The sequence below is a fragment of the Sapajus apella genome, unplaced genomic scaffold (assembly GCF_009761245.1).
Source record: "Sapajus apella isolate SASKATOON/1434 unplaced genomic scaffold, GSC_monkey_1.0 scaffold6, whole genome shotgun sequence".
Taxonomy (NCBI): Eukaryota; Metazoa; Chordata; class Mammalia; order Primates; family Cebidae; genus Sapajus; species Sapajus apella.
The window spans coordinates 64975913-65003143 of record NW_022436946.1 but is presented as its reverse complement, the minus strand read 5'-3'; the positions used below and the strand labels follow the sequence as shown (position 1 = coordinate 65003143).

Genomic DNA, 27231 nt, shown 5'->3' with positions numbered 1-27231 from the left:
GGATTAGAGCTTGATTCTATTTTCATCAGATTCTTCCACCAGGGCCGTAGAGGATCATGGAGTGGAAATGTTATGGCCGCGCAGTAGTCACTTCTTTGTTTCTTCCTTTCTCTCTCTGTCTGTCTCTCTTTATCACTCTCTCTTTCTCTCTGTGTGTGTGTGTGTGTGTGTGTGTGTGTGCGTGTGTGTGTACTTTCAAAAATTATATACACAGTATTTCATCATTTCGTGTTGGGAGGCAGTTTTCTTTTGCATTTCTGCGCATCTTGTGAACAGAGGCACTGTATTTTTGGACACTCTTTTCAAGGATGTTTGCATCGCAAACCTTGAATGTTAGTGTCTCCCTCTAGAACAAAGGACAGATTTGCTTATTCTTCTGTATAATAAAGATAATGTCTCCCTCAGGAACAAGGGCAAGCATATTTATAAAAGATTCAAGTTTCCTGAGCTTAGAGTCCCTTTCCTGTAATGCAGCACATTGAGTGAGCAGATATTACCTGGCCCTCTTCACATAGCTCTCTTGGGAATTATAGTTCAGTGAACTGATACAAATGTTAATATTCTGACTACTGCTATTGATGTGATTGCTAACCTCTCCTTTGTCTCTGACCTGGGAGTCTCATGTTATCTTCAGGACACATGAAAGTGGCAGGTTTTTTGCTTGCTTGAAATCTTAGACCCTTTACAGCTCTTGATACTTTGAAATAACAATGATAATGGAATATACTTGGAATATATATTGGAATATATTACTGAAACTTATAGGCTTTACAATTTTTAAGAAGTTCATTTAGGATATTATTTCTGCTCGCTTTGATATAGGTTTTGTTTATAATGTCAGCCCTTATATGGAGTATCATCCTGGCGGAGAAGATGAACTAATGAGAGCAGCAGGATCAGATGGCACTGAACTTTTTGATCAGGTAAGATGTGCTGAAAGTAACCAAAGTATTTCAGTGGAAGAGTACTCTTAGATTTACCAGTGTGACATTTGTAGAAAGAAAGAAAATAGTTTCATAAATTCCAGATGTGTTGGCTTGAATTTTGAAGTGTGGGAAGATGCTCACAGGTAGCAGTTGTTCATTTAATTTGCCTTTGAGTTATTAAAATTTTAGAGATGTTTCACATCTGTGTCTAGGGGTCTTAAGTGTTTGCTGCCTCCTTTGTTGGTAATTATTTATTTAGTCTTGATTAGTTTTCATCATGATTGGCTTGAGGGGGGTAGTGACAGTTGTAAGAAGGAACATTGGGATCCACTGGTAACTTGCTGAATCACTTTAAGTCACTTAGCTTCTTTTATTTTAGTCCTTTGTCACCTAGGGATTGCTATATATTCAGCCTACTACTCTATACTGAATTTGCATTTATGTAGAGTTTGCTGAGGCTGATTAATGAATAGAAACTTATTTTTCCTAGCATGATAGCAGAGATTCTGTGTAGGTTATCTCAAAAGGTATGTAAATTAGTCACTTTTCCTCTTATATTTATTAAAAACTAGCATTATCTCTTAAACTATTTAAAAGTTATACAGAATGTTGATTACTATCAGTTTGCTGAGCTGGTATTCTGAGACAACAATCTTTAGAAAGATAGAAATTTGCCTTTGTCTCATATATGCTTTATTTTGTATTTTAATGATGATTAACCAGGTTATAATATTGGATTTTTATCATTTCAAGATACCTGAATGAGGTTGGGTTATATTATAGCTGTTTTTTGATCAAATATAATTTGATTTCTTTCCTTCCTTCCTTCTCATCCATTTTAGAATTTGATTTTTTTGACCATGTTGCCAGAAATAGAATTTGTTTTATATAGTTGACCTTTGAACAATGTAGGCATTGGGATGCCAACACCCTCACTCTCCCATGCAGTAGAAAATTCATGTGTAACTTTTGACTCACCAAAAACTTAACTACTAACAGCCTCCTGTTGAACAGAAGCCTTGCTTATCACATCAACAGTCAATTAACATATATATATGCATGCTATATGCATTATATACGATATTCTTACAATAAAGTAAGCTAGAGAAAAGAAAATGCTGTTAAGAAAAATCATAAGGACGAGAAAATACATTTACTATTCCTTAAGTGGAAGTGGATTGTTATAAAGGTCTTCATCCTCATCTTCATCTTGAGTAGGCTGAGAAGGAGGAAGGGAAATGGTGGGCGGGGGACAGGGGGGTGGTTGGTCTTTCTGTCCTGAGGTGTCAGAGGACTTGTGCAGTTCAAACCTGTGTTGTTTAAGGGCCCACTGTGTTTCAGAGCACTTAATTGCATTTGCTTAAATGGCAGGATCTAATTTGCTGTTAATGTTCTTCCTGGGTTGGAGAAGTCATGTTTGCTCATTGATCATAACAGCATTCTCTTTGGAGGGTTTTTATTGCTGTTGCAAGGCAAGTTCCCGTTGGCCTTTGCTATTTGTTTTCTGTCTGTCTGCCTGCCTATCTATCTATGAGACAGAGTCTCGCTCAGTCCCCCAGGCTAGAGTGCAGTGACATGATCTTGCCTCACTGCAACCTGTGCCTCCCAGGTTCAAGCAATTCTTGTGCCTCAGTCTCCTGAGTAGCTGAGATTACAGGATTGTGCCACCATGCCTGGCTAATTTTGTATTTTTAGTTCTCTACTAAAAATGGGGTTTCGTCATGTTTGCCAGGCTGGTCTCAAACTCCTGGCCTCAAGTAATCTGCCTGCCTCAGCATCCCAAAGTGCTGGAATTATAGGCTTGATCCACCATGCCTGGCCTGGTATTTGTTATCTAGCAATGCAAGCCAAATAGAAAGGTTTAGGAACATTTGCCTAAAAACTTGTCGGCTATACTTTTTCCTTGAATATGCCTCGTAACCTCTTAATGTTGAAGGTACTGTGCCACAGGAAGAATTTCCAATAAAGACTAGTCTTACTTCTGTTCCTGAGTGTTAAGAAGTTATACAGACCTTATTTATGGAAAGCCTGTTTTGGAGAATTCACAAGAAGTGCTATATTGTTAAGTTTTTTAGCATTTAAAAGAATATTTACTAGATTGCTAGATTTAAAGCAATTAGATTGCAACCCCCTTGGCTTTAATAAGACCAGGGATGTTTAGATTATTTATGACTTGCTCACCACAGAAGTAAACTAGAAACTACAATGACACTTGCATTTTTCAATATGAGAATTTACTTGTGCCCAGTATTTTAGCTGCTCAAATGATAGTAAATAATCTCTTTATTGTCCTATTTCTGTTCTTATACCACTGCTGATCTCTTAAATTGCATTTCCAAATACCTGATGGGCAATTTGATGCCCTGTACTTCAGCTCATTATGCCCTAAAATAATAATACCAAGTCATTTTCTTTCCTCTTTTTTTTTTTTCTGTTTCCTGTTTCTTGTAATGGGAACTTGAAGCCCTGAGTAATGTTTTTCATCTCTTATTGTGCCCTAGTCCAATCACTGGCCGCATCCTATGATCCATCTTTAAACATTACACCTTTTTCTGTCTTCCCACTGCCTTAGTTCACCCTCCGTAGCTGTATTCTTTTAATACTATCTTGATATCTTTACCTTCAGTACCAATTTAGGTAACATGACAGCTAGATTAGCTTTCTTAAAGGCAATCATCTTAGCACCTTGCTCTGCAGTTCTCAGTGGCTCACCACTGACAGGGAAGTAAATTTACAGTCATTAGCCTGGCATTTGCAGTCCTCAAAGAATATATCAGGGTAAATATTCCTAACATGGATCTTGATTTGCACCCTTCCCTGCCTCTGATAGCTATCATTCTGTTCTCTATGCCAGTGAGATCAAATTTTGTAGCTCCTATGAGTGAAAATATTCAGTATTTGTCTTTCTTTGTCTGTGTATTTCACTTAATGTAATGATCTCCAGTTCCTTCCATGTTGCTGCAAGTGACATAGTTTCATTCTTTTTTATGGCCAAATAGTATTCTATTGTATGCATATATTATAGCACATTTTCTTTATCCATTCCTTGTTTGTGGACACTTAGGTGGATTGCATGTCTTTGCTATTGTTAATAGTGCTGCAGTAAATATGCAAATGCAGGTATTTCTTTATATACTGATTTCTTTTTCTTTTTTTAAGTCAGGTTTTACCATGTTGGTCAGGCTGGTCTTGGAACTCCCAACCTCAGGTGATCCAGCTGCCTTGACCTCCGAAGTGCTTGAATTACAGGCGTGAGCCACCACACCCGGCCTGATGTACTGATTTCTTTTCCTTTGGTTAGATACTCAGTATCTAACCAAAGGGTTATATGGTAGTTCTATTAATATTTTAGTTTTTTGAGTAATCTCCATACTATTTTCCATAATTGTTATACTAATTTACATTCCCAACAACAGCGTATGAGTTCCCATTTCTTTACATCCTCACCAGCATCTATTGTTTTTGTTTTTGTTTTTGTTTTTTTCTTCAGTAATAGCCATTCTAACTGGGGTAGGATGATATCTCCTTATGGTTTTGATTTACATGTCCTTGATGATCAGTGATATTGAGCATTTTTTCATATACTCATCAGCTGCTTGTCATCTTTTGAGAATTGTCTATTCATGTTCTTTGCCTACATTTTTCTTTTGAGATAGAGTCTCGCTCCATCACCCAGGCTGGAGTGCAGTGACATGATCTCAGCTCACTGCAACCTCCGCCTCCTGGGTTCAAGCGATTCTCCTGCCTCAGCCTCCTGAGTAGCTGGGACTATAGGTACATGCCACTATGTCTGGCTAATTTTTATATTTTTAGTAGAGACAGGGTTTTACCATGTTGGCCAGGATGTTCTTGATCTCCTGACCTAGTAATCCACCTGCCTTGGCCTCTCAAAGTGCTGGGATTACAGGTGTGAGCCATCATGCCCAGCCTTTTTGCCAACTTTTTAATGGGATTTTTTTTTTTTTGAGTTGTTTGAATTACTTATGTTTTTGGGATATCAGTCCTTGTTAAATAAATAGATTATAGGTATTTTCTCCCCTTCAACATGTTGTCTCTTCACTCTCTTATTTCCTTTGCTGTGTAGAAGCTTTTAAGTTTAATGTAGTTACATTTATCTATTTTTGTGTTAGTTGTCTGTGCCTTTGAGGTCTTAACCATAAAATCTTTGTTTAGACCAATGTCATGAAGTGTTTTTCCGGTATTTTCTTCTAGTGGTTTTTACAGTTTCGGCTCTTATATTTAAGTCTTTAATCCATTTTGAGTTGATTTTTTATATGGTGAAAGATTGGAGCCCATTTTCATTCTTCTGCATATGGACGTTCAATTTTCCCGGCACCATTTATTGAAGAGAAGGGTATCCTTTCCTCAGTGTATGTTCTTGACACCATTGTTGACAATCAGTTGGCTGTAAATACATGGATGTATTTCTGGGTTCTCTCTTCTGTTCTGTTGGTTTATGTGTCTGCTTTCATACCTATACAATGCTGTTTTGTTTACTATAGCCTTGTAATATATTTTGAAATCAGGTAGTATGATGCCTCCATCTTTGTTCATTTTGCTCAGGATTGCTTTGGCTATTCTGGTGGTTTTTTTGGTTCCATATGAATTTTAGGACTTTTTTTTTTCTATTTCTGTGAAAAATAACAGTGGTGTTTTGATAAGGAGTAGACTGATTCTGTATATTGCTTTGGGCTATATGTTCATTCTGATTAATACTAATTCTTCTGATACATGAGCATAGTGTATCTTTCCATTTGTTTGTGTCCTCTTTCTTTCACCACTGTTCTGTAGTTTTACTTGTAGAGATCTTTCATCTCTTTCGTTAGATTTATCTGTAGCTTGCTTTCTTTTCTTTTCCCCTCTCTCCCTCCCCCCCCTCCCCCCTCCCCCCCACCTACCCACCTACCTTCCTTCCTTCCTTCCTTCCTTCCTTCCTTCCTCTCTCTCTCTCTCTCTCTCTCTCTCTCTTTCTTTCTTTCTTTCTTTCTTTCTTTCTTTCTTTCTTTCTTTCTTTCTTTCTTTCTTCATAGCTATGATTAATGGGATTATCTTCTTGATTTTTTTCAGCTCTTTTATTACTGGCATATAGAAACACTGCTGATTTTTGTACATTGATTTTGCATCTTACAACATTACTGAATTTGTTCATTAGCTCTAAGTTATTTGGTAGAGTCTTTCAGTTTTTCTAAATACAAACTAATATAATTTGTTGAGAGGGACAGTGTGATTTTCTCTTTTCCAACTTGGATGCTTTTTATTTCTTTCTCTTCTCAAACTTTTTAATTTTCTTTTCTTTTTTTTTAAGACAGTGTCATGCTCTGTTGCCCAGACTGGAGTGCAGCGGTGCAATCTCAGCTCACTGCAACCTCTTCCCCCCTGGGTTTAAGTGATTCTCTTGCCTCAGCCTCCTGAGTAGCTGGGATTATAGACATGTGCCACCACACCTGGCTGATTTTGTATTTTCAGTGAAGATGGGGTTTCACCATGTTGGTCAGCCTGATCTCGAACTCCCGACTTTGTGATCCTCCCACCTCAGCCTCCCAAAGTGCTGGGATTCCAGGCGTGAGCCACTGTGCCCCACTAAAAGCCAATCGTTTTACCCTTTCAGCCAGTTGCTCTGGTTAGGACTTCCAGTACTATGTTAAATAGGAGTAGTGAAAGTGTTATCCTTGTCTTGTTCCACTTCTTAGAGAAAAGACTTTTAACTTTTCTCAGTGCAATATGTTGTTAGCTGTTGGTTTGTCATATATGGCCTTTTATTATTTTGAGATTTATTCCTTTTATGTCTAGTTTGTTGAGAGTTTGTATCATGAAGGAATGTTGAACTTTATCAAATGCTTTTTTGTGTTAATGAGATGATCATACAGTTTTTGTTTTTCATTCTGTTGATGTGATGTATCATATTTACTAATTTGTATACGTTAAGCCATCCCTGACTCCTTGGTATAAATTCCACTTCATTATGTTGTATTATATTTTTGTTGTGCTGTCAAATTCATTTGACTAGTGTTTTCTTGAGCATTTTCCATTTATGTTTATCAATGATACTGGTTTGTAGTTCTTGCGCAGTTATTTATTTATTTATTTATTTTGGTTGTTGTTTTTGTATACTTACTTGGTTTTGGTATCAAGGTAATGCTGGCCTTGTAGAATGAGTTAGGGAGAATTCCCTTTAATTTTTTGGAATAATTTGAGGAGAATTGTGATTTGCTCTTCTTTTTACGTTTAGTAAAATTTGACAGTGAATCCATCTAATTCTTTTTTATTGTTGTTGTTGTGAGACTTTTTATTACTGATTCAGTCATGCAACTGGTTATTGATCTATTCATGTTTTCTATTTCTTCCTGATTCAATCTTGATAGGTTATATGTTTCCAAGAATTTACCCATTTTCTCTAGGTGTTCCAGTTTGTTAATTTGTAGTTGCTCATAATAGTTTCTGATGATCCTTTGTATTTCTTTGGTATCAGTTGTATTTTCTCCTTTTTCATTGCTGATTTTGTTTATTTAGGTCTTCTCTTTTCTTGGTTATTCTAGCTAGCGGCTTATCAATTTTGTTTTATCTTTTCAAAAATCAACTTTTTGTTTCATTGATCCTTTGCATTTTTAAAGTCTATTTCATATAGTTCTGCTCTGGCAGTTATTATTTCTTTTCTTCTGCTAATTTTGTATTTGGTTTGTTCTTGCTTTTCTGATTCCTTGAGGTATATCATTAGATTGTTTATTTGAAATCTTTCAACTTTTTTGAAGTAGGCCTTTATTGCTATAAAGTTCCCTCTTAGATACTGCTTTTGCAGTATTCCACAGGTTTTGATGTGTTGCATTTCCATTTTCATTTGTTTCAAGAAATTTTTTTATTTTCGTCTTAATTTCTTCTTTGACCTGATGGTGATTCGGGAGCATGTTGTTTAATTTCCATGTATTCACATGGCTTTGAAAGTTCCTCTTGGTATTGATTTATTTTCCTTGGGTCTGAGAATATACTTGAGAGAATTTCAGTGTTTAAATATATGTTAAGACTTGTTTTTTAGCCTAATATATGTCTGTCATGGATAATGTTACATGTGCTAATGAAAGAAATGTGTATTCTGCAATTGCTAGATAAAATGTTTTATAAATGTCTGCTAGGTCCATTGGTCTGAAGTCCAGTTTAAATCCAGTGTTTGTTGATTTTCTCTCTGGATGATCTGTCTAATGCTTACAGTGGGATTTTGATCTCCCCACTATTGTATTGGAGTTTATCTCTCTTTTTAGATCAAATAATAATTTGCTTTATGAATCTGGGTCATCCACTGTTGGATGCATATATATTTAGATTTGTTATATCCACTTGCTAGATTGATTCTTTTGTCATTACATATTCACCTTCGTCTTTTTAGTTGTTATTGCAGTTACTGACCTAAAGTTTGTTTTGTATGATACCAGTATACCTACTCCTGCTTGCTTTTCATTTCTGTTGGTGTGGAATATCTTTTTTCAAGTCTTTACTCTCAGTTTACATGTGTCTTTACAGGTAAATTGCATTTCTTATAAGCCACAAATAGCTGGATTGTAATGTTTTACCCTTTCAGCCAATCTGTATCTTTTAAGTGAAGAATTTAATCTGTTTACAGTCAAGGTTATAATTGATATGCAAGGTTTTGTTCCTGTCATATTGTTATCTAGGCTGTTTGTGTGTTCTTTGTTCCTTTTTCTTTTATTGTCATTGTGGTTTGGTGGTTTTCTGTAGTGTTTCTGTAGAACATTTGAGTTCCTTTTCTTCCTTATTTGTGTGATTACCAGTGAGTTGTATGTTATTGTGTGTCTTCATTGTCATCTGTTTACTCCAGGTTTTGGACTCCCTTTACTGTTTCTTGTACAGCCAGTCTAGTGGTAATGAATTTCCTTAGCTTTTACTTATCTGGGAAATTATTTCTCCTTTATTGGCTGTCAGTTTTGGTTTTTTTCTTTCAGTGCTTTGAAATATATCATCCCATTCTCTCCTGGCCTATTAGGTTTCTGCTGAAAAATCTGGTGTTCGATGGGGGTTCCTTTATAGGTGACTAGATGCTTTTCTCTTGCTGTTTTTGAAATTCTGTCTTTTGCCTTTGACTTTAGACAGTTTGATTCTAATATGCCATGAAGACCTTTTTTGCATTCTGTCCATTTGGGCGTCTCAGAGTCTCCTGTACCTGGATATCTAAATTGTTTTTGCTAGACTTGGGAAGTTTTTGATTATTATTTTCCTAAACACATTTTGTAACCCTTTCATTCTCTCTTCACCTTCAGCCCAATATCAAAAATTTGATTGCTTTATATATGTGATAAAGGTTTTGCTCATTCCTTTTTCTTTATTTTTGCCTGACTGGATTATTTCAAAAGAGGTGTTATCACATCCTGAGATTCTTTTATTACTTGATCTAGTTTATTGTTGAAGCTTTGGATGTATTTTGTATATTATTCAACGACTTCTTCAGTTCTAGAATTTCTGTTTGGTTCTTTTTCATGATATCTATCACTTTGGTTAATTTCTCATTTATATTCTGAATTTTTTTTTGGCATTGTTTTTTATAATTCTGTTATACCTCACTGAGCTTCTTTAGAATCAATCATTTGAATCCTTTTTCTAGTATTTCATAAATTTATTTTTGATTGGGATCTGTTGCCAGAGAATTATTGTGTTCCTTTGAAAGTGTCATATTTCCTTGCTTTTTCATGTTTCCTGTGTCCTGTTGATATTGTACATCTGGTGTAACAGTCACTTCTTTCAGTTTTTGTTTTTTGGTTTGTTTTTAGAGACAGTCTCACCGTGTTGCCCAGGCTAGAGTGCAGTGGTGCAGTCTCAGCTCACTGCAACCTCTACCTCCTGGGTTCAAGCAGTTCTGTCTCAGCCTCTCGAGTGGCTGAGATTACAGGCACGCTCCTCCACACCCGGCTAATTTTTGTATTTTTAGTAGAGACAGGGTTTCACCATGTTGGCCAGGCTGGTCTTGAACTCTTGACCTCAGGTGATCTGCCTGCCTTGGCCTCCCAAAGTGCTCGGATTAGAGGTGTGAGCCACCATGCCTGGCCCTCTTTCAGTTTTTTCAATTTGCTTTCATATAGGAGAACTTTTTCCTGTAGATGCATCTGTAGTGTTGGTGGGGTAGGACACTTTGGTTTTGATCCTGGATATGTGCAGTAGTATAGTCTCTATGTGATTTCTTCAGCTGTAAACAGCATCAATGATGACTGTGACTTCCTTAGTGTCTTAGGGTACAATTATTGGTGGAAGTTGCGGTGAAGTTTTGCTGGGTACTGGAACCCCAGATAGGTTAGTCTTTGGGTCCTGGTGGTGGGAGCAGTGGGCTGAGCATGTTTGTCCCTGGGCCCCAGGATGACATATGCTGGCACCAGGGTTAGTGCATCAAGGCAAGCTGATTCTTGGGCCTCTTGGTGGCCTAGTTGGATCCCAGTAATGGAAGCAGTGGGTGAGTTCTTGGGCACCTGGGCAGGTGATATGGCATGGGTGATGACAGTGGCAGTGGCGGGGTGACCTCTAGGTCCCAGGTGGTACATGCTTATGTTGATGGAGGCTGTTATAGGCTGTGCAGGCCAGTCTCTAAGCCTGCAGATGGCATGTGCAAGGAGGTGCTAGCTGTGGTGGTAACAGCCAGGTTGGTATGTCCAAGCTCAGGCCCCTGGGAGGAGTATTCAGGTGCCAGTGTGTTGGACTGGGCTGAGCAATCACCTGGCCCTCAAAATGTGCTATGGCAAAGGCAGAGGGAGTTGAGGCCAGCCATGGTAGGCATGGTAGGCAGGGGTGATCTCCAGGCTACCAGTGGAATGCTCAGATGGAGGGAGACAGGAGTTGTGGTGATACCCTGCCACTGGGCAGAATGGTACTGCCTCAGTGGCAGGCAGCCTAGCCCAGTGGATGGGGAAGGAGTGTATCACCTGTTCTTCAGCCCTGCTACCTTGCTCTTGCCTCGGCCCATGGTACATTAGCTGGCAGTTCCTTGCATCTAAACACCTGGGGCAGCAGCCATGCTTCTCTTGCACTTCAGTCCTGATGCTGCTGGGTTCTAGTACAGTGTGCATTTTGTTGGGGTAGGGCTCTAAAATGACACATTTACTGAAGCGGCTTAGGTCTCAGGGAGCTTATGAAACGCAGTGCAAGCTCCCTCCCTGGAGCAGTGCCATCACAGAATCTTTCAGCAGCTCTCTATTTTAGTTTCAGGGCCTGCGAAGGTTGAAGGGTTCTTCTGTGGCTAGGATTGCAGGAGTCCATGTGGGAATGTGGACTGCTAAGATTCTCTAACCTGAGTCTCTCTCAGCATCCCGGCCCCATAGGCTGCCTCCACTTCCTTTAAGTATTTCTTGTCAGTTTGCTATTGAATTTCAGTGGTCTCTCTTGGATGATCTATTCAGAATGTGATTACTCACTGTCTTGGTTCTTAGTGGAGGAGACGAGTATGAAATGCCTCTAGTCAGCTATCTTCTTTCAATACTTCACATACTTACTATTTTAGTGTATATTTATTTACTCTGGAATGTACCATAAAGATTCTAGTATTAACATTATTTGGCCGATTATTTTAATGATTATATAGTATTGTATGAATAGTATTATATATCGATTTTCCTTTACTGGTCTTTTACAATTGGGCGTTTAGATTGTTTCCAATATTTTGCTAATTTAAGTAGTGCCGTGATGACTCTTCTGGCACCTACATCTTTATATATATGCAATTATTTTCTCAGGTAAATTCCTAAATATCTGAGTGAAAGAGCTGCATGCTTCAAGCCCCCTTTTTTTTTTTTCGGACAGGGTCTTACTCTTTTGCCCAGGCTGGAACGAAGTGGCGTGATCAGCTTACTGCAGCCTTGTACTCCTGGGCTCAACGATCCTCTCACCTCAGACTTTCAAAGTGCTGGGATTACAGGCATGAGCCATGGCACCTTAAAATGATTCCTGGCCTATTTTACGACTTTTAAGGCATATTGAGAAGGTGCCTTGCAGAAAGGTTCTTTAAATATAATTTCCACCAGTGGCACCTGACAACAAATACTATCAGTTGTTTTCCTTGAAGCAGTAGAATCACAGTTTATTTTCAGGAAAATACCTGTTAAATATCTGAGTCTGAATAATCAGTTTGTTTACTAGTAGTTCTTATAAATGGCCCTTCTTTGTTTTTGTTCATTTTTTTAAAACTTTTATTTTATGTTCAGGGGTATGTGTGCAGGTTGTTTTATAGGTAAATTCGTGTCATGAGGGTTTTTTATACAGATTATTTCATCACACAGGTTCTAATCCTGGTACCCAATAGTTATTTCTTCTGCTCCTCTCCCTCCTCCCAACCTCCACCCTCAAGTAGGCCCCAGTGTCTGTTGTTCATTTCTTTGTGTTCAGGAGTTCTCATCATTTCGCTTCCACTTATAAGTGAGAACATGCAGTATTTGGTGTTCTGTTTCCATGTTAGTTTGCTAAGGATAATGGCCTCCAGCTCCATCCACGTTTCCGCAAAATATATGATGTTGTTCTTTTCTGTGACTGCATAGTATTCCATGGTGTATATGTACCACATTTTCTTTATTCCGTCTGTCGTTGATGGGCATTTGGGCTGATTCCATGTCTTTCCTATTGTGAATAGTGCTGTAATGAACAGTTGTGTGCATGTGTATTTGTGGTAGGATGATTTATATTGCTCTGGATATATACCCAGTAATGGAATGGCTGGGTCTAATGGTAGTTGTGTTTTTAGCTCTTTGAGGAATCACCATATCGCTTTCCACAATGGTTGAACTAATTTACAGTCTCACCAACAGTGTATAAACATCCCCTTTTCTCTGCAACCTTGCCAGCCTCTGTTATTTTTTTGACTTTATATTAATAGCCATTCTAACTGGCGTGACATGGTATCTCACTGTGGTTTTGATTTGCATTTCTCTAATGATCAGTGATACTAAGCCTTTTCCACATTGCTGGTTGGCTGCATTTATGTCTTCTTCTTATTTTATTTATTTATTTTTTGTTTATTTTAAGTTCTGAGATATATGTGCAGGATGTTCAGATTGTTACATAGGTAAACATGTGGCAAATGGCCTTTCATGAAAAAAGCCCAGTTCCATTTGCAAATCAAACAGTTGTCTAAGTGTTTCATCACAGGGCAATCATCATACTTCATAGCAGTAGACTTTTTGAGAATTCCCATCTTGTCACACAAAATATAATAAAAATATATACCCAAGGGTCAGAATTTAATTAATAATTTTTCTATTTCATGAAGGATATTCTTAAATATTCTTAAATATCTTCATCATGCTCCTTCCCCTGTCGTAGTGGTGAAGAACATAATTACTGGTACAATTTGGAGCCACTGCCTTGATTAATGCAAGATACTAGCAGTTTTATCCAACATTGCTTTTATAGCATCAGAGCAAATGTCAAAACTGAAAAAAGCAAGTAACTTTTTATTAGTATTACCATGAAACAAATTGAGACCTCATGGAGACCTGAAAGGCTGTCAGAATTCTCCACAGGTCCCAACACTTTGATGATACTGTTCTAAACAATCCCTATCTGTACAGCCTTTCTGTCATTCCCTGGTTGACTAATTGAATGTGGTTCTTAGTTTTTAGGTGTGTGTTGAGAGTGGTTTCAGAAAGTTTACTTTTGCTCATACTAAAATGAGAGCATCCTGTGGAGTTAGAGTCATGTTGCTTTTCCATCATTTGTTTTCCATACCAGGTTCATCGTTGGGTCAATTATGAATCCATGCTGAAAGAATGCCTGGTTGGCAGAATGGCAGTTAAACCTGCTGTTCTGAAAGGTAAGTCATGCTGGTGCTAAACCGGCATAGATGTGTGGTTCATATGTGGTTTTTTTTTTTTTTTTTAACTTGGATTTAAGCAACTAGATCTATTAAAATCACTATAGTTTTGTCATTTTCATTGGCCTCCTGGTCTAGCCACTCCAAAGGTTTTCCTTCATTTCTTCTCTAGAATCATGTAGTGACTTTCCCTTAAAAGTACAACTGTTTTTTAGAGAAAGTTCAGTGTGAAGAGTACAGCACTTAGGGTTGATTTTTAGATTAGTTTTTTTAGAATTTAATTTTTTTAATAATGCAGTCAAATGATTCAAAAATTAAAAAATATAAAAAGTTATACACTGAAATTTGTCTTCCCAGCCTTGTCTCCCATTTGCCATGAACCTTCCGACTCTTTGCTCCCTCTTTACGGATAACCCCTGTTCTTACTTTAAACTTTTTCTAAAGTGTAACCCATTTTTCCCCCTAGCTTTGAGATGGGACTCTAACCTGAGTGGTGTTTGAGGTCATCTTTTTAATTAATAAGCTTCTTTCAGAAGATTACCTTTTGAAAGTTTTAGACATGGAATTGTAGTAGCAGGAATACTTTGCATAACCCTTGTCAATGAAGAAATGATAGCTGTTTCTTTTGAGTAACTCCTTAACCTTCTTACCAAAATTAGGAATTAATTTCAGCCAGAGCCTTTCACTACTTCATTTAGCAAGTTTTGTAATTCAAGGCTTTATTGACACAGACTTCGATTGGCAGTATCGAAATAGTACAGTCTGAACCCTAGCTCCATGGTCTATCGGCTGTACAATTGCTGGACCAATTTCTACCTGTGAGCTTCAGTTTCCCAATCTGTACAGTGCATGTAAAGGTTAATAAATAAAGATTATTTCTTTTTATTCCTGTTGCTGGAAATCAAGTAGAATATACCTCTGCACTTAGAATGCTGAAGCTATTTTTGACCCCTTTATGTGTCCCTGAAATTATCAGGCATAACAAGCATGTATTATAAGACATGTGTCTTACCATGTGAGATGTTCTGTTTCTGTGAAAAATAAAGTTATGATTATTTATTATTAGGACTAGGTGCAGTGGCACATGCCTGTAATGCCAGCACTTTGGAAGGCTGAGGTGGGAGGATCACTTTAGGCCAAGAGTTCAAGACCAGGCTGGGAAACATAGTGAGAACCTGATTACATAAAAACATTTTTTAAAATTAGCTGGGAGTGGTGCCTGTAGTCTCAGACACTCATGAGGCTGAGACAAGAGGATCACTTGAGTGAGGAGTTCAAGGCTGCATTGAGCTATGGTCACACCACTGCACTCGAGCCTGGGTGGCAGAGCAAGACCCTTTCTCTTAAAAATAATAATAATAATAATAATACACATATATATGGTTATTATTATTGACAGGACATATGAGTGGGGTTGTGAATCATTTTGTGCTTCACAACCCGACTGATATTTAAAACCGTTTGGGATCATGAGCGTTTTTTGCTAGGGTGAGGCTAGTAGCAGATAGTAATATGAGACAACTTACAAGACATTAGGAAGCAAAGATGAGAATTTTATGAAGCAGAAAATGTTGGTTGTGAGTAATGGGACTTTTGTACCAGTAGAGATTTAAGATACATACACACACACACACACACACACACACGCACGCACGCACGCACGCACTCTGAAAGACCAAATAAGCAGTGGATTGGGGTCAAGTAATAAGTAAAATATTGAAAGATACAGTCAGAACTCCAGGGTCACTAGAACAAGGTGACCACATAAAAGGGACAAGCAGCTAAAGAGAAAGATTTAATGTGTCAGAAATAAGAAATATTGATAATAATTAAAATGAAGTGTTATTTTCACAGTACTTATATACCCTTCACCTGTCGGCAAGGACTGATCATTAGTCTCTGCTGGCTTAAGACTTACCAATAGAGACCACTAGCTGGGATAGCTGCATAATTGTCCAAACTAAGACAATTTGAAGAACGAAAGGGTGCTCTATTAGTAATTATGCTAGAACAATAGTGGTAAACTTTGACTCTCTGGCACACCAGGGCATGTGTTCACCCTACAATTAGAACTCCTAGATTAACTGGGAACAGAGGATGAAAACAAAGGATGAAGTGGAAATCAAGGCTGAAAAGAGACTGTTCCTAACATGGGGATTTGGGGAAATGGTGGATATTCTGAAGAGGAATTTTACACATGGGCTCTTTTTAATACCCAAAGCTTGAAACAGTCTTTTAAATGAGGTGACCTACCACATCCTCCAAAGCAGGGGATCCTGACTTTTTTTGGGCATCCCACAGTTGGACAGCTCTGGGAAGTTAGTTTTCAGTTCATCTGATGGATTCTAGTCTGGCAGTGGTAAAACACCTGGGTATCTAGGAAGAAGCCAGAAAAGCTAACAGACTTGAAATATAAAACATAATACAGTTGTATTATTATCAAGCAAAGAATGAGTTGTATTTATCATAATCCTTCGTTTAAAAAGTATTATGGTAGGCCAGGTAGAGTGGCTCACACCTGTAATCACAGCATTTTGGGAAGCTGAGGTGGGTGGATTACCTGAGGTCAGGACTTCAAGACTAGCCTGGCCAATATGGTGAAACCCCGTCTCTACTAAAAATACAAAAAAAATTAGCCGGGCGTGGTAGCAGGAGCCTGTAATCCCAACTACCCAGGAGGCTGAGGCGTGAGAATCGCTTTAATCCCGGCAGAGATGGCAATGAGCCGAGATGGCGCCACTACACTCCAGCCTGGGTGGCAGAGCAAGACTCCATCTCAATTTTAAAAAATAATAAAATAGTATTGTGGTGTGTATTATGCTTTAAAAAGATGTATTAATAATGAATGAAAGGATAAATTTTACTTGAAAAGGTAAACTTCAGTTATTGATAATTTATATCTGTGGAATACTTCATTATCTGGTAAAGATGAAAAATGAATGCTCATTCTTTGCCCTTATTCTTTGGCTGTTACTGTAGCTATTTGTCACATGTGGCTATCGAGCACTAGAAATATGCCTAGTGCAAATTCAGACATGCTATAGATAAAGGGCACAGTGTATTTCAAGAGAAAAAAAAATGTAAAATATCTGATAATCTTTACTTGATTACATGTTAAAATGATAATCTGGATATATTGAGTTAAATAAAAATATATTATTAAATGTAACTTTTTTTTTTTTTTTTTACTTTGTTAATCTGGTTGTTAGGAAATTTAAAATTATACTTGTGGCTTGCATTATAATGTTTAAACAGTGCTGTTTTAGACCATAAGTGTACTTTAAAAAAATTAGTATGCCATATTTTTAAGTGATCATATTTTTCAGTGATATAGTACAGTCTCAGGAACATTTCTTCCTAATTTCTCATTGCTTTGTTATAGTTTCTAACACTGTATTTTTAGATTTCACGACCTCTCTGTCTGGCAATAAAGCACTTAGAGTCATACATTAATAGAATACTTAACCGAAGAGGGATTTAGAGCAGTTTAAAAGTGAAGATACTGAGGCTTGTGTGTATTGTATCTTACTAAAGAGTACATAATTATTAAATTGATTGAAGAAACCATAGGTAAACGTTTTGTAAGGCAGAGAATTACCTCATTAATGTTACCTGCTTTTTCATTAATTCATTTTCTTTTAGTATATGCCAGTGGTTCTTAACTGGGGTTGATTTTGCTCTTCAGGGGGACATTTGGTAATGTCTGGAGACATTTTGGTTGTTAGAATGAAAGTAAATGCTACTGGCATTCTAATTGATAGAGATCAGAGATACTGCTAAATATCCTGCATTGCACAGGACAAACTCCCACAACAAAGAATTTTCTGGCCTAAAATGTTAATAGTATTGAAGCAGAGAAAGCATCTTATATGCATTAGTTTTTTATGCTTAAACATGCTGGTATTAGTGGCACATACATGTCAAGCTGGTACGCACACATTGGACAGCTCTCTGGTTCATCCTAGGCAAACTCTGGCATCTGTAGAGCTGAGGATGGAGATAAACACCAAGACTCATAGCAGGCTGAGACTTTACTTTCAAAGATTTCTTTTACTGTCATAGCACTGTGAGCAAGGACAAGACAACTGCTGAATGAGCTGGCTGTCAGTTGGAAGTTCAACTTTTGTAAAGCCAGAGTTGTTTGATCTATGAGCCTAAGTTTCCTCTTTGGCAAAATGGGGACAATTTAGGTAGACAAAGCACAAGCTCAGAGACTAACTGGGAGAGGAGAAGGAAGACAGTTACTGGTGGAGAGCGGGAAGCTGGGAGTCATTCTGAAGTTGCACTTTACTGGACAGACAAGTTTGCTGTCTCAGCCTGGCTGCCTTAATTTGCACTTTCTGCTGTAGGGTCCATTGTTGTGATTCTTGCCAGAGAGAGTTAAGGAAACGTTAACTCAAAATGGGAAGTAAGAAGACCCTGGTTAGGGGGCCGATGCAGACCTAAACAGGAAGTGTGTCTTGCTGTAGTGGTGTGACTGACTGATGTTTTGTTTGTGTTAGCATTTGTTTTGTTTTCATAGAAGAATTTTGAACATGTGTATATTCATGTGCAGGTGATTCCAAATAAAAAAGGAATTGTAATCACTCTGATGATAGGACAGGAATGGAAAATAACTGACACATTGGAGAATTGATTAAAAAAAAGACAAGTGAAGCCAACTTAGGGAGAAAATATAAACTTCTAAAAATACAGCATATGCTGTGATTAAATGAAAAATGGAGGAAAAACTAATAAAGTAAATTAGTACTCTGGTATTTTAAAGCTTTTCAATCTTTGGATTTTTCAGAATATGTGGGTTTGAACTACTAATTCTTCATTTTAATTCTGCTAATAAACTACTAGAAGTTTGAGAGATGTATAAAATTGAAACATGATTTGAAAGATGATTACAAAGATGAATAGAGGAAACCAAGGTAAAGAAAGTTTAAGTTTTATGAGATTTCAGAAATAGGTATATGACTTTTGAATCAAAAACAAGAACTAGGCCTTGCCAGGTGCGATGGCTTATGCCTGTGATCTCAGCACTTTGGGAGGCCAAGGCAGAAGGATTGCTTGAGCCCAGGAGTTTAAGACTAGTCTGGGCAATATAGTGCGATCCTGTCTCTACAAAAATTTAAAAAATATATTTAATTTTAAAAAAGAACCAGGCCTAAGTTGTGTTACAAAGAGTTCTGTTTAGAGATATGGAAGAATTTCTAGAGGAAAAATGATTATTAAACACATTATGCAGAACCAAGAAGCCTTCTGGCAAAGCTAAGCAGGCAAGGGAATATAGAACAGTAAATTTAGGACTTTGTGAATAAGATCCCTGGCAACAAGACTGAGGTCATATCTGATGGTGACATAATACCAGCCTTTTGGAATAAGAAAGGGAGATGAGGAATGTAGCTATAAGATAATTGTAAAACCTTCAATTAATGTGCAGCATTTTTTTTTCCCTAGAATTCTTTTCTTCAGGGACTCCTGAAAAATGCCTATACATTTTCAAAAGTTAGCTAAAATACTACTTCTATGGAGTCTTTTCAAATTTCTTCCAGTTGAGACGTTCTTCTTTTGTGCTTCAGTAACACCTTCTGCATACCTCTTTTACAACACTTACCACACACTGTCTTAAAAAGAATGAAGGATATGAACAGACACTTCTCAAAAGAAGACATTTATGCAGCCAACAAACATATGGAAAAAAGCTTATCGTCACTGATCATTAGAGAAATGCAAATCAAAACCACAATGAGATGTTATCTTATGCCAGTTAGAATGGCGATCATTAAGAAGTCAGGAAACAACAGATGCTGGAGAGGATATGGAGAAATAGGAACACTTTTACACTGTTGGTGGTTGTATAAATTAGTATAATCATATTAGAAAACAGTGTGGCGATTCCTCAAGGATCTAGAACCAGAAATGCCGTTTGACCCAGCAATCCTATTACTGAGTATATACCCAAAGGATTATAAATCATTCTACTGTAAAGACACATGCACGTGTATGTTCATTGCAGCACTGTTCACAGTAGCAAAGACTTAGAACCAACCCAAATGCCCATCAATGATAGACTGGATAAAGAAAATGTGGCACATATACAACATCAGTTACTATGCAGCCTTAAAAGATGAGTTCATGTCCTTTGCAGGTACATGGATGAAACTGGAAACCATCATTCTCAGCAAACTAACACAGAAACAGAAAACCAAACACTGCATTTTCTCACTCATAAGTAGAAGCTATACAATGAGAACACATGGACACAGGAAGGGGAACATCACACACCATCGCCTGTTATGGGCGAGGGGTTAGTGGAGGGATAGCATTAGGAGAAATACCTAATATAGATGACGGGTTGATGGGTGCAGCAAACCACCATGGCACGTGTATACCTATGTAACAAACCTGCACATTCTGCACATGTACCCCAGAACTTAAAGTATAATAACTAAAAAAAAAAGAGCGTATCATCCAGGCATGGTGGCTAGCACCTGTAATCCCAGCACTTTGAGATGCCAAGGCAGACAGATTGCTTGAGCTCAGGAGTTCAAGACCAGCCTGGGCTACATAGTGAAAACCTGTCTCTACAAAAAAAAAAATTAGCCACTCCTGGTGGTCTGTGCCTGTGGTCCCAGCTACTTGGGAGGCTGAGGCGGGAGAATTGCTTGAGCCCGGGAGGTAGAGGTTGCAGTGAGCCGAGACAGAGCCACTGTACTACATACAGCCTGGGTGACAGAGCAAGGCCCTGTCTCAAAAAAAGAAAAAAAAAAAAAAGAAAGAAAAAAAGAAAAGTAAAAAAGGAGCCTATTGACTTTACTTTTAATTCTGTTTATTGTATTTTTGAATATGTAATGCACTCACATGATTCAAGAAGTGCCCTTACCATAGTTCTGCCTCCCACCTACTGTTTTCCGCTCCTATGCATACACCAAGGACATGTTTTTTGTTGTTGTTGTTGTTGTGACTCTCTCCAAATTATACATGATAAGCAGACTGAATATATTTTCTTATTTTCCTAACTTTGTATCCAAATGGTATCATATTATGCCAATATCCCATTAATATGATCAATAGATGTTTATTAAAAGAATGAGCATACTGATAAAAGAAAGATCTTCCTACTAGATCTTTCTTTATCCCTACTAGATCTTTCTTTATTACAGGATATCCTCCTGTGCCTCTGCTCAGCAGAGGTAAACTAGATTTGGGTCGTAATTAAAGATCCTTACCAAGAAAGGGCTGCATGCTGTTAGATCACGGCACCAGCCTTCTAAATGACTCTGACCTCTCCAGAAATAAAGGTTCTTATCAAAGTAAATACAGGTATTGATCGACTTACGACCTATGCAACTTACGACCATTCGACTTTAGGACCACAATCGCTAGCCACGACTGCTCTGCGTCTGGCAGCGCAAACGTTGCCCAGCTGGGCATACGACAGTGCGGGACAGTAAACATATATGCTATATCATATCATTATTAGTCATTTTCTTGCCTTTCTTACTAAAATGTGAGTGGTTTATATCCCTATATCTTTAACAATATTAGAACATACTAAGTTTAAATTATATTTGAACAAGATATCCAGATGACATCTTTTATGATGGATGCTGCATATTTGTGTCCCATGGAAAGTCACATAAAATTGTGATGATTTACTTTTCTATTTACAATGATAATAAATAAATACCTAGCAACTAGTCCTTTTTAACCCTAAGACTTAACATAGTTCATACTCTTCTGCTTTTCAAAACTCATCATGTGCCGTGGTTTTTCACTTCAAACCGTAGACCACCGTGGTTCAGTGATCTGTGAATATTCCACAGTTTTACACAAGGCTGCGCCTTTACCACAAGTTAAGGTGCCTTTTTAAAAATGAGATTTGACAAGAATGCTTTCATAATAAGCATTCAGGTCAACCCTTACTACTGGAAATGCAGTGTTTTACTTAAACCTGACGAATGTAAAAATAAGAAACAAAATGGTGTACAGATGATACAAATGGCATAAAATGAACAAAGAAAATTATGATATATAACAATAATGAAAGTTATGATAAAATATGACTTAAAGATTTTTGTAACATCATTTCACAGTACTGTACATATAGCCTACTCAACTTACGACCAAATCGTGTTACGACCGGTCTGTCGGAACCAATCGTGGTCGTAAGTCGAGCACTAGCTGTAGTTTAACCAGTGTTATGAGAAGTTACAAATTTGATTGGCTATGAAGCCAACTAAATGATGGACTTAGTTACCAAGAGAAGACATCAGATTTTTTTTTCAGGGAGGCAAGTGTCTCCTGTGACTAAAATGATTCAGATGTAAGTATGCTTAAGAGTGAAAAACAGTCTCCTCCATTTCTATGACTCAGTTTTTGAAAAGAGTTGTAAAAGTAGATTGGGAGAATTTTTAAAGATAACCCAGATTATTTTAGTGGAAGTTCTGTTCATACTAGCGCTTCTTGTATTAAAAAAAGACTCAGGGGAAAAAAAAACCTGCTAATTTTGCAGAATCCAGAAAGTTCTGACAGATTCAAATCTATTGATATCAGGCAAAAAGTAATCATATGAGACAATATTTTTTTTCTTAGAAACAAATTACCTGGGATAATTTTAAAATTATTTAAAATTATCTTAGATAAAAATTGTTTTAAATAAGTGAGATTTCTTAAACTGTTCACTATATTGTTGACTGAACATATATATCAGTGTACCATCAAAAAAATTTATGTTCTTTGAATTTGTAAGATAAAACAAATAATCACAGCTGTAACAGCAAAGACAGATAAAACTGACTGGATGAAAGTAGGTGACTAAGCAGGGCATCAGTGATCCTTTGCGAACTGTAATGGCCAGATTTGTGTCTGCAAGTTGATAAAGCTCATTTTGAAGTATAATTTAAATGGTTTTTAGGCCCACTATTTTTTTAGGAAACATTAACTCTAGCAATGGATTGCCAAGAAAAATAGGACTATGTTTCAGGAGAGACAAATCTAATTTTGGCTTCGTTGCTGGAGAGCTGTGGATTTCATTCAAGTCCTTTGACCTCTGATTTTCAGCCTTTATTAGGAGATCAGGTGATAATTTGCTGTATATTATTAAAATTCCTTTCAGCTATAAAATTATTTTGGTAAAATGAGGAAAAGGAAAATGATGGTCATTTGGGCTTCCTTAATGATTATCATTTTGAGATGAATGACTGAAGTAGAATTAATTATGGAATTTTTGGTGATTAAAAATTGGAACACAAAAATTTGAAAGCTTTGATTTTGAATACGTTTCTTTTTGTATGAAACAAGATGATGTCAGCTTAACAAATGATATCTTTGAATTTGACTACTTGAATATTTTTTGTTAGCTTATCCCTTTTGTTTTTTGAAATTTTGACAACTTGCTGAGGTGTTTATTTTGACTACAGTGGTTACAACACTTGTGGTTATTAGAATATAATATAGCTTTCTGAGTTGACTGCCATCCTGAAATAAAATATCTGTTAATTTTTCTTCCTGAGTTTGTAACACTGATAATTACATGTATACTTGCAAAAATCTGAACATACTTTAAACTTGTAATAATGATCATTTTATGCATTGAACTCAGTAAAAGGGAAAGATATATCTTTCTTTGAGTTATTAATGTGTGTGTTTCATTTATGAAGTGTAATCTAATAAATTCTGGTTAACTTGGACTAATTTAAAATATGATAACCTGGATGAAACTTGGTGTTTACATATGCTCTGTATAGCAATTAACCAACATATTAGAAAAAGGTGACCAAAGAATTAGAAAAAATCCAAATGAAATGAGAGACAAACATCTGGAGAAATACGGTCTGGCAATCTTCAGAGATGAAACTTGTTTAAAACAAAAGCCATTTTTGTATTAGCCTTATTTCTCTCCTCAGGCCTTAGAAGAAAGCCCTTCAAAAAAGAAGGGCTCTCATCTTGAAATCAGTAATATGGACTGACATTCTCCTTGACATTAAAGTATTTTTATTTGACTTTTTTTCCTAAATTACTATACAGACTATCGTGAGGAGGAAAAGAAAGTCTTAAATGGTAAGTCTATAAATTTATAATAAATGAATGATATTCACATGCTTATGAACAGTATTGCTTCACAGAATGGTCTAGGACATTTAGAATTTTTTTTTTAATGTGAAAGATAGCTTTACTGGCCCAAACTTATGAGTCTTTCATAGGGCTTTATAGGCCCCTTATTCTAGCCATTACTCTTACAATTGTGCTTTCTGTTGTCACCCTAAATATATGTTATCACCCCTCAGCTTGAATACTTGTAGTGATTAGGAGTTTCATCCTCAGAAACAAGACAAAACCAAGTCAGTTTTCTTAGGTGTGAGCTTACCTCCAGTGTTTGCATACACATGTCAAATAATTTATTAATCTACAATTTTCTGAGCTGAGTGGTGCTGTTTTCCTCAACCATTCTGGATGACTTGCAAATAATGACTGATACTTCCTCTACCCCAGAAAAAAGCTTGATGTGATGGTCAACACTGACATAAAATGCATGGTGCTAACTCTGACTGAACTATATTGATGTACACTTAGAAACAGTTTTTCTGTTGTTTGCAAAAGGAAGTTAGAGAAATGCAACTAACAAGCTACATTGCCAGATGAGTTACCTTTTTCTTTGTTAACTGGAGGAAATGGTCTATATCGTAGACTAATTCATGCAATTTATGGTACCTGAAGTTGTTCATTGGATAATATAATACTCCATTAAAAGAAGGACTGATCTTTGGTTTCGCCTGATTATTGACTCTTCTGTGATACTGCAGAAACCACCATTGCTTAATGACTAATTAGTGATAGAGTGGGCATTTCCTTTCCACCGCATATGGCCTCCAGAACCTTTACTTTTCTGTTGCCTTCTTTGGATGCACTGCATTTGACTAATTTCTCAGTTAAAGGTGGCATTAAGTATGGAATACAGCACTCCACAAGTGATGTGTTTAGCCCTGTTACCTCTTGTAACCTGGACCCTGGACCCTATAAGATTGGAACACATCTACATATATATATTTTTAGCTGCCTTTTCCTTTGGGCTTATTTAAGTCTATGCGGTAAGTCTGTATTTGCAAATGTGATCTGCCTGCATTGTATGTTACCATTCCAATAGCTGCTTAAAATACTGAATGGGTTGGACTGCTTTCCTATTCCACTAGAGACCTGATCCCTTCAAATCAGCAGCAGTCAGTCAGTCAGTCAACACTTATGGAAGAGAGAACATTCATTCAGTCCACGTTGCATTACTTATTTTATTTCACTCCACATTCACCCCCTATTTTTTCAACTTATTCAAAATAATAATATGTAACGTTTGGGGTTTTTTGTTGTTGTTTTTAGTTAGTTTTAAATTAAGACACATTCCATGTATTACTATGTTATTCTGCTTTAATAAGATATATCTTAATGCTACTATATAGTTTTTTAGAATGTTTGATTATTGTCTCATTTGATCACCCATGAGATTGCAGGGAGTATTTCATTGCTGTTAATAGCTTCAGTTCGAAGAAGAGGAAACAGTGGCTTGCATAAGATCAATTTTCTGGTCCTAATTAAGTCATACAAGACCCATATTGACTTAAAATTTATGAATTCTATTGAGAGATTTTTCTTACAGAAATTCTTAGATTTTGATGCATTTGATTTTTATTTATATAAGAGACTTCCAAAAGAGAAATTACATTAATCTCTTAGTGAAATCTTTGAGTGTTTCTTAAATAATTTAATGAAATTATTTTGTCTTGCTCTTACCATTTCAGAAAAAAATACATTTAATTCTTGTCGTCCTCTTTTGTTTTACCTGTAGTTTTGTAGCAGAGCATTCTTCTTTTAGTGGCCGCTGCTAATTATTAGTTCAGAACTCTGACATTGTTGTCACATCTCTGAGATTTCCTTTGTTTATCTGAAAATAGTGTTCTGCACAGTTATGTGGGAAGAAAGGGAAGCTGAATGAGTAAGGCCTGGACTCAGGGCTTTTGGTCCATCCAGAAAAATATGACTGTTTTACATCTTGCTTGCTCTTGAGCTTGTCTTTAAACAAAAGGTTTGTGTCTAAAAAGAATCTTGGAAACCTCTAAACTATCTTGTCCCAAAGGTGTCTCCCAACACTTAAATTTGTGTAAAATACTGTGATTTCTGATTTGGGAACCCAAGATTCAGCAGATATTAACCATTAATTTTTTTCCAGCATACTTTGAGATGGATATAATTCATGCAATGATTTTCAAATGTCATTTAGCAGCAGTACTTCTTTTTTCCAAACTAAATCTTACCATATACAAACAACGCACTCCTATTGTAGGAGGAAAATACTTAATGTTTGCATTATCTTGAGTTAATCCATGTCCCAGAGTTTTCTGAAATGATTTTAAAATCGTAGCTTTAGTGGGCTTTTAAAATGCATCATACGCACAAGAATGCATACCCACAAGAGTGAGTAAAATGGGGAAAGACAGAAGACTACATGTTGGTGAGGTTGTAGAGCAGCTGGAGCTTCCAAACACTTTTACTGTAGTAAAAGTGTAAATTGGTACAACCACTTTGGAGAGCTGTTGAGTAGTATCTGCTAAAGCACCCTTCCTACTAACCAGAAATGTAGATATGTGTTCTTTAAGGATGTGCATTTACGGGCCAGATGTGGTGGCTGATGCCTGTAATCCCAGCACTTTGGGAGGCCAGGGTGAGCAGATCACCTGAGATCAGGAGTTCAAGACCAGCCTGGCCAGTGTGGTGAAACCCCGTCTCCACTAAAAATACAAAAATTAGCCGGACATGGTAGGGCGTACCTGTAGTCCCAGCTACTCAGGAGTCTGAGGTGGGAGAATCACATGAACCCAGGAGGTGGAGGTTGCCATAAGCCGAGATCGTGTCACTGTACTCCAGCCTGCACAAGAGAGCAAGAGTCTGTCTCAAAAAAAAAAAAAAAAGAGAATATACATGTACATTTAAAAGAATATGTCAACACTGTGTGTAATAGCTCCAAAGTGGAAACAACCTGAATATTCATCAGCAGGAAAATGAATAAATTGTGAACTATTCATATAATGTAATACTACTCAGTTACAAAAAGGACCAAACTACTGATGAATTGAATAGCCTGGATAAAATTTCAGCAAGCCCAGATTTGATCTTTGCTGATTGTCAATCATGCTTGTTTCACATAAGAACTGTAATGTCTAGAATGTTGGACAAAAAGCCAGACTAAAAGAGAACATATGTTATCATTCTGCTTGTATAAAGATCAAACACAGGCAAAACCATGGTGTTGGTAGTCACAATACATGTTACTCTTGAGGTAGGGATGGTGATTGAAAGGGGGCGTGAAGAGAATGCTGACTGCAAGGGTATCTTTCACTTTATCTTGGGCTTTTGGCTAAGATCAAGTGAAAATATATTGAGTAGTACATTTGTGATTTGTATCCTTCTATGAATGTATGTAATATTTCAATAAGAAGTTAATTAAAAAGACAAAAAAATTAAAAATACTTTGTAGAT

The 27231-nt window shown here is 36.9% G+C and overlaps 1 protein-coding gene across 6 annotated transcripts in view; it reads left to right on the top strand.

The window, feature by feature from the left end:
* LOC116549643 (cytochrome b5 reductase 4) overlaps positions 1–27231 on the top strand; it is a 113850-nt gene that overhangs the window by 33526 nt on the left and 53093 nt on the right. For 4 of the 6 annotated variants that reach the window (XM_032275364.1, XM_032275361.1, XM_032275358.1 and 1 more), the window contains exons 3-6: positions 823–923; positions 13635–13716; positions 23734–23766; positions 24636–24794. In XM_032275364.1, coding sequence (XP_032131255.1) covers positions 823–923; positions 13635–13716; positions 23734–23766; positions 24636–24794 — 375 coding nt within the window. The remainder of the gene's footprint in view (positions 1–822; positions 924–13634; positions 13717–23733; positions 23767–24635; positions 24795–27231) is intronic. The other 2 variants (XM_032275362.1, XM_032275363.1) reach the window with 2 other exon arrangements.